The 22682-nt window shown below is 27.4% G+C and overlaps 1 protein-coding gene across 1 annotated transcript in view; it reads right to left on the bottom strand.

Moving 5' to 3' along the window:
* The window catches only part of Eph (Eph receptor tyrosine kinase), an 807314-nt gene that overhangs the window by 29506 nt on the left and 755126 nt on the right, over positions 1-22682 (bottom strand). The window contains exons 13-18 of the mRNA XM_075367017.1: positions 17863-17913; positions 16365-16508; positions 13091-13350; positions 7664-7873; positions 6368-6546; positions 1840-1998 (exon numbers count right to left, since the gene is read on the bottom strand). Of these exons, the coding sequence (XP_075223132.1) occupies positions 1840-1998; positions 6368-6546; positions 7664-7873; positions 13091-13350; positions 16365-16508; positions 17863-17913 (1003 nt within the window). The remainder of the gene's footprint in view (positions 1-1839; positions 1999-6367; positions 6547-7663; positions 7874-13090; positions 13351-16364; positions 16509-17862; positions 17914-22682) is intronic.

Here is a 22682-nt window from a genome sequence, read left to right as displayed (position 1 = left end):
CATAACAAAGTTTTTGAATAAGAATAAAATATAAAAACATTCTTTTATTAATTCAGTACAAATACAAAAATTTAATGTTTCCCACAGGTAATTTAATTTTGAAAAGTAATCACTATATTATATTCTTTATCTTACTTTACTTTAGAACCTTTAACTTGCACCTAAACATATATTTTAGTGAGGAAGATAAGACAAATTAACCCTTATGAGTGTAAAAAGAATAGAGAATGAAAGAATGAATAACTACAATATATTAAATTGACATTATTAACCCATTAAGCAACACTACTACTGGTAGTTGCTATGAAATTGAAATCTGCTTTAAATTGTACTGATAGAGACATCATGATCAATATTAGCTAACTATGAATTACAATTATTTTTAAAACAACACTGCTGTGTCTTAAAGACATTACTTACTCAAAATCAGTTATATAATATGGGGAAGAAAAATTGATCCATGAAATATTAGTTCTTTAGTTATTTTTAAATATCTTCTTGAATTTTTCACATATTATTTAAGGTTAATTAAAATTTAATAAGATTTATTAAAGTTAAAATTTCTCAACTTACAGTAACAGAATTATTCACACAGTTCTGAAAGCGAACATTAGAACAAATGCAGGGAAAATCTTATAATATAAATAAGTTTAAAAGAACAAAAGGATACTGTAACTACTAAACATTATAAAAATATAATAATAACAATAAAGTTAAACAAGATCCAGAGTGGACATGGAAAAAGATGAATAAATGACTCATGATAAAGAAGAAATTCTCTTCAGGATTCAATTCACACCTTAATAAATAGAAATAAACAATTTGCATTAAAAGAAATAATCATTCATTTTACATAAACAGAGAGCACAACAGATTTTTTAATGATAATAAATTAAAAATGGACAAGATTATACTTTCCAGATTATCCTTAAAAGTCAAAGCTATGAACCAATTGAAAAAATAGTCACGTCACTAATCACTAAACTGATCAATTGATCAGCCAATACATTATGATAATAAATTACAGTACATTATGAAAGTAGTTTTACGTTATAATGATAATGTAATGATCATTATTGGTTATAGATATAACCAATGGGATATAAAAAGATAAGAAACAGAAAGCAATGGATAAATAATTTAAATATACACAGAGCTATAATTAACTATCTTTAAGCTTAATCTATCATATGTACATTTAGCAATTAAATTTAATAAAAGAAAAATACTGAAACGTATTTAAAACAATAAAAAATGCATAACAATCAAGTTTATCCTTTCTTACTTCACATATCTATTTTTCTTAGAAAAGGATCTTTTTTGTTTAATAATTCATAAAAATAAAATTCATAAAACTTGAATGTTTTTTTCTTTTGTTATAAGTATACTGAATTATGAATGGTTACTCAAATGAAACATTTGTTTAAAAATCAGACACTGCATTTTATTTGGTAATAAGCAGACATTAGAAATTTCTAAAAGTAAAATGTATAAAGTTGAAGATTGGCAATCACATTGAAAAATAAACTCATGTTACTTTACTCTGAATGATCAGAAAAATAAAACAAAAAATGAACTGCTAAAGCAGTAAATCAGTACACATTCACAAAATGCAAAAACACATTTAAAGCACCAAGAGATGAAAAATTATATTAAAAAAAAACAAATTATACGTATCTTTTAAATTTAACCATAAATTTCAAACCAAGTACAATTACCTAACTTAAGTAATTACTAAGTTATAATAATTTATTGAAAAAAAGTATAATTTTTAATTAGTAGAAATTTCAACAATGTAGAAAATGAATGGTATCATTGATAAGTTAAGAAACCACTAACCTGTTCTGTGCTATTTTCCTTAGTGTATCTGGACATCTGATAAGTTTGTCGAGTGTTTTGACAATGGATGCAAAACTAGGCCTATGGGTTCTCTCTTTCTGCCAGCTATCTAACATTAACTGGTAAATTGCCTCTGGGCAATCCATTGGAGCAGGTAACCTTTTAATAAAAAGGCAAATGTAAATATTAGTAAAACAATCAAGATGAGTTATTTTTTCATCAGTACCATTTTGTCATATTTATATATTTTGTATACAGTCCAAAAAGTGGAAATAGTAAATTTTTCAAAAATTCTATTTGCTAACAAATTGTTAGTTTGGAACCTGTTTTGCTTAGTGCATGATCTTTTATATATATATATATTTAGACATTTAAACACATTTATCAATTTACAATTAATAACTGAGACAAATAAATGAGATATATATACACAGGAGCACAACTTTTACAAACCATTTGTGGTTGTAGTGCATTTGCTGCAAACTGTTTACCAAAACTTTGCTTAGAATCAAACTATTTCTTTTTAAGTTTTTTCTTTGTTGGTAAATTAATCATAGTTATTTTAATTTTAATTATTAAAATCAAATCTTTTTTTTAATTATGTTTATGTTTAAATGTTTTTAACATGATAATACAACCATATGTTAAAATGCATAGTATTACTGACTGCAAAAATAATTTAGAGATTTTGGAGGAATGTAATAATGATAAAAAATGAATATACTCGAGAAATATTACATTTATAAGTATAAACAAAAATATAAAAAGATGAACCACCAGATCACATTAAAAGATGATATTTAATTAAAACATAATAAAAATACAATCTAACAGTTGGCAATAATGGCAACAAAATAAAGGAAAATACTACTTTAAAAATTAAATCATTCCAGTACTAGACAGCAACATATACGTTCATAATGTAGCAACAAATACATTCATAATACAATTCAAAATTTTAAAACAGAAAAAATTTAGAATAAAATGAAAAATTATTAAAAGAATGTATTTTAATATAGTAAAATTCAATATCTGCTGAAGAAGCAGGATAATGTAAAAATCCATTATGTATATTATGTAAATGTATATATTACATGTTTTGGTGGTTCATATTTCACATAATATTAAATATGTGTATATATATATATATATATATATATACATATATATATATATATATATTACTTTACTGAAATTAATCTTTTTAAGATTCATATTACTCTCTGTGCTATAAAATTACATTTAAATTCTATTAAATAAACCACCTAGTACAGAGTATTGAGATAACACGTATCTTACCTTAATCTTTCATGAAACTTTTGTAGGATCCTGCATCCTCAGTCATGACTGAAAAATAATTCCCTTATTGCATAATAAAAATAAAAATACTAAAATAATGATAATTACATATTAATTTACATGAGTTCTGCTATCTGTTGCAGTTTTTATAAGAACGTCTCCCTCAAATGATGGTCTATCAAATTGAAATTTTGTTTGTATTTACATATGCAATATTTTAATTTTATGTCACCTTTATTAATTTCTAAATTTGGTTAATATCAGAAATAAAATATTTACTGTTTATTAAATGGTCTGCCATAATCTATATTGTTCAAGAAATTTGGATTTGATGAATTTATTTGTTTTTCTTCAATAAATAGCATCACAATCATTACATTTAATTTTATAGATTTCACACAGATTATTTTATTACTTTTGTTTTTTAAATATTTTATTATGTGATTATTAAAAGAGTGAAAAAATATGCATTAAGTATTTATACAGTAATAATATCACTGAAAACATTAGTAAAACTTAAAATTACCGCAAAACAAGATATTTAAAAAACAAAATTAATAATATGAGGGTTATTTTTTAAGTAAGATCCAATTGGCTGTAGCTATGTAAATTTTACATGGCTGTTGAAACGTGCATGAACCCCAGCTCCCAGCATGCCTTGCACATATGCAGATGCCATTTGCAGTCATAGAAACACTGTGTACAGTTTATATTGTGAATTTTAAATATTTGAAATAATTGAGTGGCTCACGGATTGTGAAATACGGTCTGTGATTCAATTTTTGATCACAAGGAATGGGTCAGCAGTGGATATTTATCGCTAGATATGTGAGGTTTACGAGCCTAATTCAATAAGTGACATCAACTGAGTTGGTCTAGTGGTAAAAGCACCTTCATAAATCAGCTGATTTCGAAGTTGAGAGTTCCAACATTCAAATACTAGTAAAGGCAGTTACTTTTATACAGATTTGAATACTAGATCGTGGATATTGGCATTCTTTGATGGTTGGGTTTCAATTAACCACACATCTCAGAAATGGTCTCATCCTCATTCATCCTCTGAAGTAGTACCTGATGCTGGAGGCTAAATAGGGAAAAAAGTTCAATAAGTGACAGAAAAGTGTGTAAACAGGTACGACAATTCAAGGATAGACAGGACAATGCCCATGATCAGGTCAACCTTCTGTAATCACAGATGATTTGGTGTCCTAATTTGACACAAAGATTCGTGAAGACCGATGATTCTCAATTTTCACTTTGTTACTAATATTACCACAAGTTTCATGGTCAGTACTATACAAAATGATTTCTGAAATCTTACAGTTCAAAAAACTGTGGGTTCCCAGGCTGCTTTCTGAAGAACATCAAAAAAGGAGAATAGCTAGTGCTTTAACATTTTTGGCCTGATACAGTGAGAAAAGAGATGAACTTTTGGACCACAATGTTACAGGGAATGAGACCAGGGTTTTTCACATCACTCAGCATCAAAGCAGCAGTCAATGGAGTGGCAACACATAACATCTCCAGTCAAAGTGAAATCCATACAGAAACAGACAGTCAGCATGCAAGATTATGGCAACCTTAATCTTGCCATAATCACTGTGTTTTGGGATAGGCATGGTGTCCTGTTAGTCAATTTTATCCCCAAAGAAACAACAATAAATATAACTGTCACCGAGGTAAAAGGATGTTCTCATCAGTCAACGGTTTGATACCGATGAAGAAGTGAAAACAGTTAAAGACTGGTTTTCTTCACAGGCAGCTGATTTCTATGATATGGGAATAAACAATTTAGTAAAATGCTATGAAAAGTGTTTAAACAAACAAGGTGAAGAAAAGTAGCATAAAGTGTAAAGAGTTAAAAAAAAAAAGGGTTTTGACATCTTCACTTGTTTTGTTGTATTAAAAAGCAGACCTTACTTAAAAAAAAGCCCTCGTAATAAAATAAGCAATCAGTGCAAAATTAATAAAATTAAATTTAATGATTTTGATGGTATTTATATAGGAAAAACAGATACATCCATTAAAACTAGATTTCTGGAAAATTATAGAAATTGCAAAAATAATAAATTAGGTTTATCTAATATGGAAAATCATCTAATAAACAATAAAAATTCTATTTCTGATACTAACACATATTTACAAATATTAGAAATTAATAAAGATGTTATAAGATTAAATATATTAAAAAAAAGAAAAATTATTTATATATAAAACTGCAAAATAGGTTATAAAACCTTATATATTTTTTTACATGGGTATATCTTTATATTTTTATATGAATTACATTTTTTTACTTAGGTACATAAAAATCTGCAACAGATAGCAGCAATCGTGTAAATTAATATGTAATTGTCATTATTTTAATATTTTTATTATGCAATAACAGAATTATTTCAATCATGACTGAGAATGTAGGATCCCGCAAAAGTACTTTCATGAAAAATTAAGGTAAGATACATTTTATCTCAATATTCTGTACTAGGTGGTTTATTTAATATAATTATATATATATATATATATATTATTTATGTGTGATTAATATAAAATGAAAAATAGTACATATTTAACTAAAATGCACTAATAAATGATAATAATGTTGAAAACAACTCTTTTAGGTGATTCCGTTAAAAATTAAATGGGTAAAAACTATGAAAAGACAAATACAATATAACTTGATTAATTATGTAAGTAATAATAGTATGTTTAAATATCTTCAAGAAAATAATTAAAAATTTATATCTATAAAAACTGATCATTACATAATATTGTGTAAATATACCTACATGATTTATTTTTATGAAAACAAGTAAATCATAAACGGTTTCAAAAACCTGTTTCATTATACAAGAGAAAAGATTAGATTTATACAGAATTATAAGTCATACAGATGGAATTTATCATAGAATTGCAATTTAAAAAAAAAAGATAATCATCTGTTATTCCAGGATTTTCAATTTTACTTCTAGAAGTAATATAGGATCAACCATGTCTTTTCTTTTTAATTATATTCAAAAACTAACTCTAAACCTCGTTTTAAAATCTCATTTCATTGAATTCTTTTATAGTTACTAGTATTAAGTCAGAGGATTTTAATACAAAGTAGGTTAAGGAAGTACATGTTTATTGTAACTGTAATGTTTATGACTTAAATAAAAGGTAATATAGAATCACAGACAAAATAAGTATAAAATATTAATAGCTACTTCCTGATTTAACTTATAATTACCTATATCCTTTTTCAATAGATTTAATAACATCTTGATTACTCCAATTCCAATAAGGACGTTCACCATAACTCATAACTTCCCAGCAAACAATTCCAAATGACCAAACATCTGACGCTGATGTGAACTTTCGGAATGCTATTGCTTCTGGAGCTGTCCATCTTACAGGTATTTTTCCTCCCTGAAGAATTTAAAAAAATCATATAATTTTAAGTAATTTAGTAGTTTTATTTGCTGTTAATAAATATTAAAAATCAAATAGTAACAACCAATGACAAACAACAAAAATGAATTGGTTTGTAGAGGGAGTACCAAAGTATTTTAATCACTCAAAGCACTGAATAAACTTTTTGTCATCCATGGTTTATCATCAATCATTCAGTGAATATGTGTAAAAAAAAAATCTTAATAATAAGTCTCAGTAGCTTGACTTCTTTCCTCCAATATATACAATATCAACTTGCTTTTAACAGCTTCTTCTTTTAATAGCAATACCAAGTTACATAACACCCATAATGTGATTAAGTATTAATTTCAAAATGTTTAATTAATTTTAATAATAAAAGTATTACGGCTCAATGCCTCAAGAGTTATGTATTTTGAACCAAATATAGGAATTCAAACTTCAAAAATATAAACTTAACTAACTTTGAATAAATAAATAATTTATTAATGACGTTTTGGAATGTAAATAAACACACGCTCACATCATTAAAACTCTTAAAAGTCTTCTCACAAAGAAAACCATCATCAAAACTGATTTACTTAGTCTAATTATAAATACATTTATTTAAGAAACAAACTGATGAATTACACTTAAATTGAAGTTAAATGTTTGGACAAATGTGTGATACCAGTTTGCAAGCTGGTAACAGTGCTGTTTACTGTCTACAGCTACCTTTACTCTTTCCCATCAAAAACTGATATTAAGACCAGTTACTGTTCACAAGTCTAATAAAAAAACATCCAGTTACTTAATATCACAGCTTATAAGAAATGTTTTATTCATTCACTCATAAAAAAAAACAAAAAACAACTAAATTATACTCTTCATTCACTTTATTCACACATTCATTCACTTGTAATCGATTTATTTATTTTTTGTTTAAATATTGTACTATTTTAGATTCTAACACAATTTTAAATACTATTACTATTAACAGATATATTATTTATTATTAACTGTTTATTATATTTTTCTGCAATGCTGCTAATACCAGTGTCATAAGTCCCATATCAGCAATTATTTCATATTTATTTATGCATAGAAGCTCCAAAATAAATATTTAAACATTTACCCGTGTTGTGTAAGCTCCTTCAGTTGTACTTTCTATTTCTCTGCTAAGGCCAAAGTCCGCTATCTTGCAGACCAACTGGGCATTGACTAGGACATTTCGTGCTGCTAAGTCACGATGCACATAATTCATTTCTGAGAGATATTGCATTCCAGATGCAATCCCTCTTAGCATGCCTACAAGCTGCAGTACTTGAAATTTACCATCATTTGCCTGTAAAAAAATTAATAAAAATAAATAAATGAAATTAATTTCACAGTCACAACTGTTAGAACATGATGTAAAAGAATTTTTAATATTTTTTGAGATTATGCAACCAACTGCCGTAAGGTATAAATCCCATTACATTTCAGATAATCTTGTTCATTTTCAAGTCAACTATCCTGGGGCTATGCCATTTTACTGGACCTCAGAAATCAAAGTACATTTTTATGTTTTATGCATCTCAATCTGTAACACATCATGTTCATAATAACTACCCAAAGAGCTCAATTACTATATAGTCTTATTTATAAGACTATAATATAATTATAGTCATAATTATGTCAATCTCCATGGTGGAGTGCAGCAACTCAGCCTTTCATCCAGAGATCTCGGACTCAAATCCCAATCAGCATGGCATTTTTCACACGCTACAAAATTCATTTATCATCCATTGTAACTGTTAAGTCAGTATAAGCATGTTGTTACTGTATAAATAAATACTTATATAAAGTTATGAAATGTAACTAAATATGTTAATATTTGAATTACGAAGGGTCTTCGTAAAGTAACTTCCAATTCCTTATTAAAAAAAAAAAAAAATGTATTATATACATCTTAAAAAAATAATACAAAAACAATTTATTATATACATCTTATAGCAACTTTTTTACATAATTGGCATCTAAATTGAGGCACTTGTCATATCTGTAAACAAGTTTTTGAATACCCTTATCATAAAACTCTGCTACCTGTGAATTGAACCAGGTAGTAACACTGTTTTTTAACTCCACACGATATCGAGACCAGACCATTTCTGAATAGCCCTGAACTTTTTTCTGTATAATCTCCAGAACCTCTATAAGGTATTACTTCAGAGGATGAATGAGGATGATATTTATGAATGTAAATGAAATGTAGTCGTCTTATACAGACTCAGATCTACCACTCCTGAGACCTCTGGTTAACCACTAACCAATGCGGTGGGATACCCCTGAATGTAAATAATGCTAAAGTTACTGTGAGATTTTGAAAAGATTGAGAAGGGCCATACAAAACAAACAATGAAGCATGCTTAGTTCAGGCATCGTTTTTCTTTAAGATAACATTCACACGTATACTGCAGCGTGCACTTAATGCCAAATCAACAGTTTAAAATTTGAGTTATTTAACCATCCTCCATACAGCCCTGATTTGGCTCCCAGTGATTACCACCTTTTGCCAAAAACGAAGAAATGGTTAGCAATACAGCAATTTGAAAATAATGAGGAGTTGAAAAACAGTGTTACTACCTGACTTAATTCACAAGTGCAGAGTTTTATGAAAAGGGTGTTCAAAAACTTGTTTACAGATATCCCCTTAATTTGGTTGGCAATTATATAGAAAAGTAGCTAAAAGATGTATATAATGAATTGTTTTTTTGTCAATTGGTGTTTTTTTAATAATGAATCAGAAGTTACTTTTCAAAAAACCCTCATAGTTATTATTTAATATTAAATATCTAATTGACTGTAATTATAATTACTGTTAAAATTTAATTTAATGTATATTAAATATAATATTATATTAAAATAAATTTTATTATAATTTAATATAATTACTGTTATTATATAATTTACTGTCTTGTAACGGTAAATTCAAGAATCTTTAATTGACACATTATTCTTAAATTTAGCTAACAGGTTCATTATCTGATAAATTTGGATATAACCATTCACAATTTCTACTGTATTAAATAAAAAACAAAAAAGATGACAACACAATTGTAGGACTTTTCCGTCATGCAGCTAAAGCCACATTCTGGGAAAGTCCTACAACTGTGTTGTTTCTGATGCACGGGTTACACATGCAACTTAATTTGAAATATTTATCATTTTATTTAAATATAATATTTTTCATTTAATTAAATGATTTTAACTAAAGCACGTGCATACCATATTCAGTTTATTTAATTCTCTGCTTACCTGTGATGTCACAACAAAGCAGTAGTTTTTAACACTGAACACATGTATATTAACATCCGGAAAATTTCCATCCAGTTTTTTGGGTTTCTTAGGTGTCAAAAGTCAAGATTTGGTGAAAATCGCATATACCCAAATTGGACTGATTACAATACTTTCGCTTCTAGAGCAAGTTTATATATATATATATATATATATATATATATATATATATATATATATATATATTATATATGAGCTTAGTGGTATTCTGGGTATAAATAAGTGTTTTCCTTTTCCACATTCTATAAGTATAATTTCTTCTAATATGTTGGAAGATAAACTTTCAATCATGAGACATGTTCCATTACACAGCTTTGATGGATGCAAGTTGTGCAAAAGCATAACAACCGCATATTTTTTTTAATAATAAATTATGGGATAGCTTTCCAGGAGGGGAGATGCTGTTTAACACTTCTGGTGGGTAGTTAACCACATTTCCATTACTCATCACAGTATCCATGGACTTTTTCACTTAAACATCTTCAGAAAGTAAATTAAAAAATGTTTTGTTAATTAAATCTGCAGCTGCATTTGTAGACATAAAATACAGTGTTTGCAAAGCCAGTTTTCATCTTGAAATTTTAATTCAAAGTTAAATAAACAGACTTTATCAGTAAATCCCGATTTAATACAAAAGTTCCCCAATTGATGGGTAATGTAACAGGATTTACATTAAAGGGTGGCGAGGCTGATCTAATTTGAAGTTGTCTGTAAAAATTCTTGCACATTAGGATCATTTGTAAGAAGACATCCCATATTTTTCCTAAAAATCAAGATTTATCATTGTCCTAGTTTCATTTTTATATATTTCATTTAAAAGTTATTTATAAAAAAAACAGAAATTTTAAAATCTTTGATAACTGATAACTTTAAACGATCAACAACATACACTTTTTATTTGGCATATCGATAAATAATAATTAAAAAATGAATCTTCTGACTATTTCAGAAAAAAAAGTTGTGTAGTCAGATTTGTGCAACAGAAATGTGCAGTTGCATCAAAAAAAGAAACACATAAAAACCAGCTTAGCAATAATTAGAAACTTTTTGCCGAATTAGATTTTTTTGTATACCTATAGAATCCTTAATCATGTATTTCAAAGAATTCAACTCCATTTTTATACATATAGATATGAACATATGTCCAGATGATTGAGAGTATATCTTTTGTATGCAAACATTAGCCCTTGTACTACTTGCAAATACGCTGTTTGAATTTCTAAAATTGGTCATACCTTTCCAGAGATATAACTAAATTTTGGAATAAGAGAATGGCCGGATAACCGGACAACCATATCACCAAGAGTATATCTTTTGTATGCAAACATTAGCCCTTGTAATGCTAGCAAATATATTTTTGAATTTTTTAAAATTGGTCGTACCGTTTCAGAGATATAAGTAAATTTCAGAAAAAAAACAGATAACCGAATGAACCAGCATACATATTTTTTATGCAAACGTTAGCACTCAACATGGTAAAAAAAAGGTGTTTGAATTTTTAAAATTGGTCACACCATCTTTTAGATGTAACTGAATTTCAGAATAAGAGAATGACCGGATAACCAGATAAATGAGAGTATAAAAGAAAAACATAAAAACCACCCTTGCAATAAATAGAATTTTCTGCCGAATTAGATTTTTTTTTTACACCTATGGAGTCTTTATTCTTGCATTTCAAAGAAATCAACTTCTTTTTTATATATAAAGATATTTATAAATAAAGAGATAAATTTGCATGTGTGCAAATACAAGCAATCATATACATACTCAAAACTACAACTCATTACATAAAATAAAAGACCATTCTATTGTGTTTGGAACTATGAGAACATCTACTCTGTTATTGGCAGGTAGTTTCCTTCAGCTTACTTAAAATGCTTATTATGGCACATGCCAGACTAAAGCAAATCATTGATGCACTCCAACAAAAATGCAAGGATATATATTTAACTAAGATAATTTTTTCCTAATATTGTAGAGTTTAATTATGATTAAAATTAATCATGGCAATCTACATAAAGGTTCTTTTTCTCTACAGCTACATAACAAAAATTTAGATTTTTTAGACTACATTTCATTTACATTCATACACACCATCCTCATTCATCCTCTGAAGTAATACCTTATGATGGTTCCGAAGGCTAAACAGAAAAAGTGAAAGAAACAGAGAGATTTTTTAGAACACATTAAGGAGTTGCTTTGAAAAATGTACTGTCACAATTCAGATTAACAACTTAAAAAAAAAAATTATCGTGGACCTGAAGGTTTTTAAAAAATAAAAAGAATAAATGACATCAAAATTAATTTTGTTCATCAATATTTTCCAGTTTTTTTCTTATCTATGTAAGCATAATATTATTTTCTCTAGATGTGGTAATTTTTTTAAACTAAAACAATTGCTTCTAATAACTTTTCTAATGTCACTTTTTAACAAATTCGCTCAATTATGTTTACATTGGATTCTATACTTTAGTTATTAATCCTATCAGTTAGACTATTCATTAGATTAATAATAAGAATGTAAAGAAAATTATTAATAAATACATAGCTAAAATACTGCAATCCACAAGATTATTAATCATAAATGAAATAAGTAGTTTAAAAATAAATCAGAAATATATTACAAAAGACAGAAAATTAATCAACTGGTTAAACAGGAAACTTAGTCAGTTACATGGATAAAAACTATAATTGTATGAATGTTGTGAGTATGCTATTAATAAATTTATAGACAAAATATTGGCTTAACATTTTTTATCTTTTAGCTGAAATGAATAATATAAGTTAAATTAAAAGTTTATCATTTTTTTCTTACTACTGCAGATACTTAGTTTTATCAGTAAAACTCGGAACTTATTGTTCCTAATAAGTTCATATTTTGTTGGCTATACAAGGATGGTTTTTCCATTCTTGAGCCAGAATGGTTTACATTGGCTATGAATATGAGTGAGATAGATTACATTCTATCTTAAATGGGCAGTTTTAGAAAAGGCTGAGTATCAATAATGCAGTTACAGAACATACATTACAAAAGGTAAAAGTAGAATAGTTAAAATGTTTAATTTTCATTAATGCTTATGTAAAGAATTCTCTAATAGACAAAGACTTTATAGACAAAAAACTGCATTGAACACTATGAGTTGTTATTAATTTATTCCTTAATGGGTAGAAAGATCAATTAATGAATCAAACTTATAAAAAAAACTTACACGAATGAATTACTTACCCTAAGGAATGTATCAAGTGAACCATTCTCCATGTATTCTGTGATTATCATCACAGGATTACTTTTGGTAACAACACCTTGAAGAAATATAACATTTGGGTGCTCAAACTGACCCATTATTGAAGCCTCTGTTAAGAAATCATTTCTTGCTTTATCAGCAGATCCTGGTTTTAATGTTTTAATCGCTACATCAATTTCAGTTCTACCATCTGGAGGTAGTTTTAATTTTCCTCTACAGACATCACCGAATTCACCACCACCTTAAATAAAAGTTCAAATAATAATAAGAATTTGACTTTTAGAATATATTGAATAATGATTGCAGATAAACCTATTACTCTACATATGTTAACAAATAATTAAAAGTTTGTAAGTATTAACCTACAAGGGTGAATCAGATTTAAATGGTAATTTTGCTATTCTACACAGCAAACAGTTCTGAGCTGGATGACTGGGTGGGGGGGGGGTTAATGTTCAGTGTGTTAGAGAGGGTCTGTTTCACTACGTATAATCATAAAGTTTTTAACTAATGAAGGTGTTAAACCCACAGGAACTTTAACTCGTTTAAAGGTATGGTGCGGAGACACTACACTGTCTCATAACTGAGTGTATACGTGGGCCAAACAATTTAAGGACGGGTGAGAAAATGTGAAGAACAAAAGTCATGATTGACACCCAAGGTCAAGTCTCACAGCTGACAACATCTGTGCCATTCGAGAGCTTGTCGAAGGTGATCACCGGTTCACTGTTGAAGAAATCGCGTCAGAAGTGGGTATCAGCTACGGGAGTGCTTAATCCATTATCACTGATCATCTTGGGTTTAGAAAAATTAGTGTTTGATGGGTTCTGAGGCTGTTGACCGAAAATCAAAAACAGGTCAGGTTGGAGATCTGTGAGAGACTTCTGAATTGATTTCAGCAAGAAGGGGATGATTTTCAGAGGAGCATAGTCACATGTGATGAAATATGAGTCCATCATTACACTCCAGAATCAAAAATGGTGAGTAAGGAATAGTGAAGGAAGAATGAGGGCTTTCCAGTGAAGGCCAAAACTCATCTGTCAGCCGAAAAGGTTCTTCCAAGGATTTTTTTTGACTTTTTCTCATTGATTTTCTCCACAATCAACAAATGGTGAATGCGACTTACTATTGCCAGCTGCTACAGTCAACAAAACCGCCTACCAATACAAAAGACGGTATGTCCATCAGAGATGTCACCCTTATCCATCACAACACCAGGCCGCACACTGCAATTTTGACAAGAGATAAACTGGAAAAAATGCACTGGGAAACTCTCAACCACCCTCCCTACAGTCCAGATTTGTCCCCCTGTGACTATTTTTTGTGTGTGTTCTTGAAAGAATTACTTGAAGGGGAATAATTAAAAAACAATGAAGACATTGAGGAGCATATGCACACTTGGTTGACAACTTGTCCTCAAACTTTTTATGAACAAGGAATACGCAAGCTTCCAAATCACTGGCAAAAGTGTGTAAATCATGCAGGAGAATATGTAGAGAAATGATGAAGGGTGAATTGTGTATATTATTCAATAAATTTATAAAAAAAAAAATTACCGTTTATGTTTGATTCACCTTCGTATTAAATACCACATATTGCATTTAATGTAGTATTTATTATCCTCAAATATTTAAGTGTTTATCTTGAGATAATCGTTGTGTAGTAGTATCCTAAAACAATCTGTTATGTCCAAAAAGCCTTGAATTGTTACAAATTAAATTAATGCATTAAAATTTACAATTGATATTTTAAGAGAACATACCAGTTTACGATCAGGTGTAAAAATTTGCATTCATCATAACGAATTCTAATGTGAAGTATAAGTAAAATAAATGCTTGAGATACTAATATTAGAACATATAGTATTAGAATAACATAATATTAGAAAACCATATTATATTAGAGCATATTAGTAATATTACAGCATATAGTATTACAATAACATAATATTAGAAAACCATATTATGTTAGAGCATATTAGATACAACATGATATTGCATTTTTAATTTCCCTAACATGTTATTGCAAACTAAAAATGGGCCAGATATACATATTTCTAGAAACCAATAATTAAAACATATTAATTTTGTAATGTTTCACATGATTTTTTTCCAAATAATAACATCTTATCTACATAAACAGTTTATTAAACTTATGAAATTCATTTGGCTACTTTTAATTTAATTTGAAAATCTATTTTATATTTATCTAGCAACATCTTGAAAGAACACACACACTATTGTTTTTATTTTTTAGTCCAATAACTCAATTAATAAAGAAAATAATAAAAACTAAGCTTTATTTATAATTGTAAAACGTAAAAGTAAATTTATACAAAACTGGACCAAAATTTATCAATACAAATAATATAAAAAAATTTTGGTTTGGTTTGCCAATAAAAAATTTGTAGTTGTTTGGATTACCATAAATGTTATATTAAATAAATTGGTTGTAATTAAAAAAAAATATATATTATCACATTATTATCAATGCCAAATGTGGACAAAAGTAGCGTAAATATTAATATCATATAAATGGTTAAATTTTGATCACATTACAGAAAAAATTGAATACTGTAAATAATTCAGAAAAATTTTAAATGCAAACTAAATTGCAAGACTGTTAATAAATGTTTTATCTATATCAGCAAAGCCTGTAGCATATTCAGATTAAAGATGATATGATTCTCAAATAGGTTTTAATTTTCACCTTATTACAACATAAATCCACCGCCAGCATATACGACTCCCTCCAGAAAGGGGAGCACATTGCATCCTCCTGCTAGGCTGAAAGGCTCTAGCACTGAAAGGACTTCAGGGGACGATGTTGGGAGGACAAAGCTCATACATGGCTAGTCTCCCATGGTCATCCTTGGTCAACAACTTCTCCCCAGTCTAAAGGATCAGAACCCAGCAAATAATTACGTCCATAAATAAAACAAAATAAATATAACTGCCACTAAATAAATAATTACATGCTCGATAAAAGAAAGAGACAGCAGAAAGGGACTTTTGTCCGGGTTCTGAGATTAGTAGGGAGGTATAAATTCTCCCACTATCCTTGTGTTCCATTCCATTCCAGTATATATCCTTCAATAGAAAATACGGGTTGAACTATGGCAAAAATAGGTTCAAATTAGTTCTATCATCTAAAATTTAATATATTTTTTATTTTACAAGAAATTAAAACTCAGTATAGAAAATAATCACAACCATAAAATAAAATTACTTCATAAGTAGTATAAAATTAACTAACCAATGATAGCTTCAATTGTAATGTATGATGCATCAATTTCTCGAGCAAACTCTCTGACAGCTTGATTTGGATCTTCGTATGTATGAGGATCAATGTATGTTCTAGAATTTGTTGCTCCAACTTGTGTAAAAAGAGGTGTCGTCACTATAAATTTAAAAAAATCAAGAGGAAAAATATTAAATTTTTTTATAATTTTTGTGTCTTATTACTCATAAATTTTCTTTAAAACATTACATCCAAAATAAAATTAAGATTAAATGCAATACTTTTCCAACGAATCAATTCATTTCTAAATGATTTATCCTTTTTATAATTCAGCTAATTTAGTTCTGTTTGAAACAGATGCTCATAAATTCTTTTTAAACATAAAAGAAACATAACCAGACACCCTGGTGTTGGAAAATTTTATCAAATTACTTCAGACTGCTGCAGGTAAACAAACTTTTTCTTCAGGTGCATTTTGGTAAAGTAATAGTAATTACTTTCCATGTCATAATCATAGTTAAATCATTAACTTTTTACTTATTTAAACATTTCTGAAAAGAAATGAAAAAATTGTAAAATTAAGTGATTTTTTTCTACTTCCCAAAATCATGTTTATAATTATGGGCAGAAATGAATAACTGCTTACAAATGGCTCTAATATAAAAGTTTTTTTTTTATCAATGATACTACTGGTCTGCATTCTGCTATAAAGTTTTAGTATAAATAAAACAATGTTACAACAAAAGCAATACTACTGTAACAATTCACAATAATTTTATCATAGATAAATTTAATTTGCAATTATAATTATCTGCTTATTTTTTTATGTCAATGACATTACCACTGAATAATAATAAAATAATTCCATAAAAAAAATCATTAAACTGATTATCAATAGATAATCAATTAGTTACAAATGTATATTCAGCATCAACTACCCATGTCAGCATCAACTGGCTTAATAATCAATTTTTTCCCCTACAGCTCCATTATGATCTATATTCTTCTCGTCCTTAAAGAATAAACTAAATAAACATGCAGATAGTTTTTCATAATACATCTTGGAGATTCCAGTGGCAGGGAGGACTTTGCTAACAAACAAAGATGTCTGTTATAACAACACAACTTTTCACTTACATCTGATATTAGCTTATTATAAAAACTTCTATATATACATTATAAGAAAGCATCATAATTTTATTATTCTTTCTTTTAGATTATCTTTTATTAAAAGAAAAGTCAAATGATAATTAAAATAAAAATCAATGTTTGTATCTGTGTGTTTTATTAGTCTCATATGAGTACAGTATTAGCAAGTAATACAATTAAAAGCCCAATAAACATTAATAAGCGATATAAGACCACTGAATAAAATACAAAAAAAACCACAACTTCTAGTAATTGCATTAAAAAATATTATCACAGTTTATAAAATAAACACTATTAATTGTAAACTTTTAAGAGAAAATATGCAAGCAAAAATTAAACTACATAAAACATGGGTACTACTTACTGCCATTTGTATGTGTGGTAACTATGGGTGGGTTATCCAAATTGCAGTGCACTGTAAAATAAACAAGAGAATGCCACAAAAAAGCTTAAAGCACACAAAAACGCATAAAATAAAATAAGACACAACAAAAAGCACATGCAACCAATAATGCAGAATGAAAACCTAAAAATTGTCATTTGGCACTTCATTATTCAATGATAGATTAGCTAACTGTATAATTCATAAAATAAAAAAAAATTATTATTATTATTATTATTATTATTTTAAAAATTATTTATTACATAAAAACCTAATCAACTATATTCTAGTTCATAAAAAATATAATGAAAAGGAATAATAAATAAATAAATATATATATTTAACTAAAAAAGTCCTCTTCTGCCATTGGATACCAAACCTTAACTTATCATGCCATAAAATAACATGCTTCAAATTTCATGCATATAATAAAACAGTAGAATAGATAACAAATATAGATCAAACTAGTTATAAAATACAATAATAATAATAATAATATTGTAACAAAGTATCCCTAATACTGTAACAGTAGTGACATATAAAACAGCTGTTACTGAAGAACTGATTTTTAAAGAATGTTAAAAGTGAACTAACCATAATAATTGCAGTTTAAATGACATGAGAAACAAAAAATCATAAATATTCAGAGAAACACGAACTTTGAACTAATACAAAAGTGTAACTAACCCAATATTAAGTAAACTGAACAATAGAGCTTAATGAAACAAAGAAATTCTACAAGAAAATAATCTTTTCATAACATTTAATAATTGAGTTTTTCAAATATGAAATTATTATCAATTAGTTTATTTAATAAATAATAAAAATTAAGCATTTATTTAACATATATTATTGATCTATTTATAAATTATTATTGTCACATGTAAGACAGGGAATCACGATAGTATGAAAATGTGCTGGCTTTCTAAGCCAAGGGTTGCAGGTTTGAATCCAAAAAACTTAGTAAATCCAACAAAAATGATTTACTTATTATTTGAAATCCCACCCAAACAAGCTTCATTGGGTAGCTCATTTTTACTAATGAATGAAGTTAAATATGTTGAGACAAAGTGCTAACCAATATAAGGTCATCCCCTCTGTAACTTTGTCTGTACCTATCTGTTCATAGTGTAGAGCCTATAATAAAGGTAATAACTTAACACATTAGTTCACTCAACTTTTCATTAAAAAATGATATTATTCAACTTTTTCTATAAATTAAAACAATGTTACTCAAAAATGGATGATATTTTAATATAGATGTAAGATGAAGAATCAGCAGCATTTTGTATATGTTAATTTTGGCAGAAACCCATAGCTAGACATCAATTAAAAATATAATGCAAAATCTTGGCTCTTGTAATGTGAAGACTGTTTAATTTTTAAAAATCACTGACAGAAGACTTAGTTACTGAGTACTTAACATATTATTTATTAACATAATTTGCCCCTTTAAGACAACGTTTTTCCTTTTCATTAACTACAAAATTATTAAATGTACATAGGTTTTGATACTGATCCTACAAATCTATAATTTTATTATTGAATAAAATCTTTTAATAATAATACAGGCCAACCCAAGGTAAAAACTTTTCTGTCATTTTTAACAAAACATTTTTTAATTAAAATATTACAAAAAATGGTTTAAAGTCATAAATGCTCTTGAACAGAATCAAACCACACCACATAATATTTGTTTATTTTTTTCTTTAGTTGGTATGATATGGAATAATATTCTTTTTTCTGTTACAGGACTGTAAACAATAAAACCTTCTATAATATAGTTAATATTAAAATTCAATATCCTCAATATATGAAATGGATTTACAAAATGTAATAAAAATTAATATTTCTTACTGAAATTACATTAATTACAATCACTGATAATAGACAGAAAATTTGAAGAAGATAACAAAACTTTTGAACAGGTTGAGTGATTTTTGTCAATAAATTAACAGAACTCAACGTAAGAAAATGTTTCAGGATAAATAAATGATAAAATAGCCCAAATATTGCAAGAAAAAATTGGAAATGTTAAAACGGTACAATTTTTAAATACTTAGCAACAAAATATTTAAAAGAATAATATACTTAAAAAAATTAATCCTAAAAAATAAATATGTAGCAAACAAGTCACAATAAGGAACAGAAAACAATTTAGCTTTGAAACGAACATTACCATGCAGTGAATGTAAATATTTTTCTGTGTCAAAACTTACTGTAAGTAACTACAAGTCCTGTGTTAGTTGCATGAATAACAAAACAAATGTGCTTATTGTGGAACAATAGTAGTAAAAAGAAATTTTACAAGAAATTATAAATAACATAAAACAAAACTAATGTGACTTTTTATATACACTTTTACTTAATTTGAAATACATAGATTCAACCTGAACTGTAAAATAGTGCAAGAAGAAAAAAATAATTATTTAAATATAAGCTGTCCCTATGTTAAATAATAATAGTAATAATAATTATTATTACTTTTTTTTTATAAAAATAAGATTACATTGGACAAACAGTAAAAAGTGTTAATAAACAGCCAAACTAATCTATCCCAAACAATAAATAACTAGTGCCAAAGATTAAATTTCAATAAATTTTGCAGCAAAATAAATTAAAACTAATTAAAATATTAGTACAAAGTTGTGATAATTTTTCACAACTTTGTAGTTCATGGTTAGAAATACTACAATGTTAAAAATGCGTTTAAGGCACTAATTCAATTGCTTAACATACATGAGGGCCAGCCAGAAAGTAAAAAATGTTTTGGCATATTGTTTGGGCTGCTGACTTCCCACCCATGATGCAATGTCAGTTTGTTTCCTGCTGTATTAACTCAGCAGAGTTATCTTTTATGACTGTAACTACATTATTATTGTTTTCTTAAGCATTAATAATGCGTGGAGAAGTTGAAAATCCTGCAAAATGAAAAATTTGAAATGTGATTCAGTTTTTAAATGTAAGAATATGTAGCCAAGTAAAAGTATATATGCAAATAAGGGACTGAAAATGTATATGCAAAATGTATATGTAGTGGAACTACATGATAAGTAAATGCATGATTAAAGGTATGTGAAAATGGTGTACTTTGCTCCAAGAAAACTGAATATTAATGATCAAATTGTACATCTCTCTCCTGAAATTGATGAAATGAAGCAAAAAAAAAAATTATAAGAATAGACAATTCACTATTGACAGATTACACAGTGCACTTCCTCAGATGTCAAGTTCTCTTTTACACCTATACCTGAGAACAACTTAGGTATAAAAAAAATTCGTCAGATGTGCTCCTAAATTAGTGTTAAGAGAAAAAAACAGCAAAAAGGAATACAAACCTTGATATTTTTTAGCAAGAGCAAGAGAGTGATACATTTTTTAATCATATTGATGAATCAAGGGTATGTCGTAAAATTACTTAAAGTAAAAGGAATTTATGAAGCAGCATCATTCAGGATGCTGAATGATGCTGAACTCAAAATTCAAGTAAACCAAACAAATTCTGGGCAACCAGAAGTTCAAGAATTTCTGGATCAAAAAGACCTCTTATGCCAAGAGGTACAACAAATACACAGGAAACCTATGAAATATTCAACTGTTGCACATAAAAAACTACTCTCAAATGACAATATTTTCTTTCATAGTAACTTCTGCCTGCAGTAGGTCGTAACAACTCAAGTGATGTTTCAAAAATCTGGCCGGGAAATATTTGGGCATCTACTAAACAACTCTGACCGGCGCCCCAGTAATATTCACTTGTTTCCTAAATTAAATGAATCTTAAATGACAATTATTTTTCAAATGATAATGAGGTCAAAAAAGTGATTGAATGAAGTATTCTATTTCTACACAAATCTTTTATAGAAAATGGACATTTTTTTATAGAAACAGAATAGAACAACTAAAAATATAACATTGCATTGTTAAAATTTAAAGATAAAAAAGTAAATAGAAAAACACAATAAAATTAATTGCAGATATCAATACCAAATATTTTTTTTATTATTCAAAGTTCAAAGTTATATCGGTTAAATGTTCTTTACTTTCTGGATGACCTTTCTTTACATACTAAAGAACTTATTCTCTGTCCCATTTGGGATTGCCATCAACAATTAAAATAATAATGCACTAATGCCTTACTACTTTTAGGGTCAAGCGTGTAAATGTAATAGTTAAAATAAAAACCTATCAAGTGAATAATATCATCATCATTACACAATTTTGCTTGACAAAAAAATAAACAAAGGCTACTAAAGACAGAAAACGTTGTTTCATAAGGCAGTTGAAGAGAAAACAAATTTAACATTCCATATTCAAAATAAATTTATTTTGCTGCAAAATGTATGGCAACCAAATATTCAAATAAATAAAAACTACAAAATATAAATATTATAAAAAAAATTGTATGGTAGTAAAACAATAAAATCAAATAATTATAATAGACTAACTTAAAAAACAATAATATTTTTATTAAAATTATATTCAACTTGTATTTGCATTAATTTAATGTTAGTACTCAAAATATCTTGAAAAAGTGAATGAAACAGAATAACAAATACAAAACACACACACACACACACACAACACACACAAAAAATATATATGTGCTATAAACTTGAACAAATATGTATTATGTTCATTTGTAAATTTAGTAACATTACTGTACATAAAGCAACAATGTCACAAAAAATGTGCAAAAATATTTTTTGATAATTTTAACAAAAAAATGTTTATTAATAGGAATACAACAAAAGCTACACAAAACATTTAAAAAAAATGAAACATCAATTTTTTATAAAACA

This window comes from Lycorma delicatula, chromosome 1 (genome assembly GCF_047948215.1).
Source record: "Lycorma delicatula isolate Av1 chromosome 1, ASM4794821v1, whole genome shotgun sequence".
Lineage (NCBI taxonomy): Eukaryota > Metazoa > Arthropoda > Insecta > Hemiptera > Fulgoridae > Lycorma > Lycorma delicatula.
Note: the sequence above shows the minus strand (reverse complement) of the source record. Positions and strands in the feature narration are given on the sequence as shown.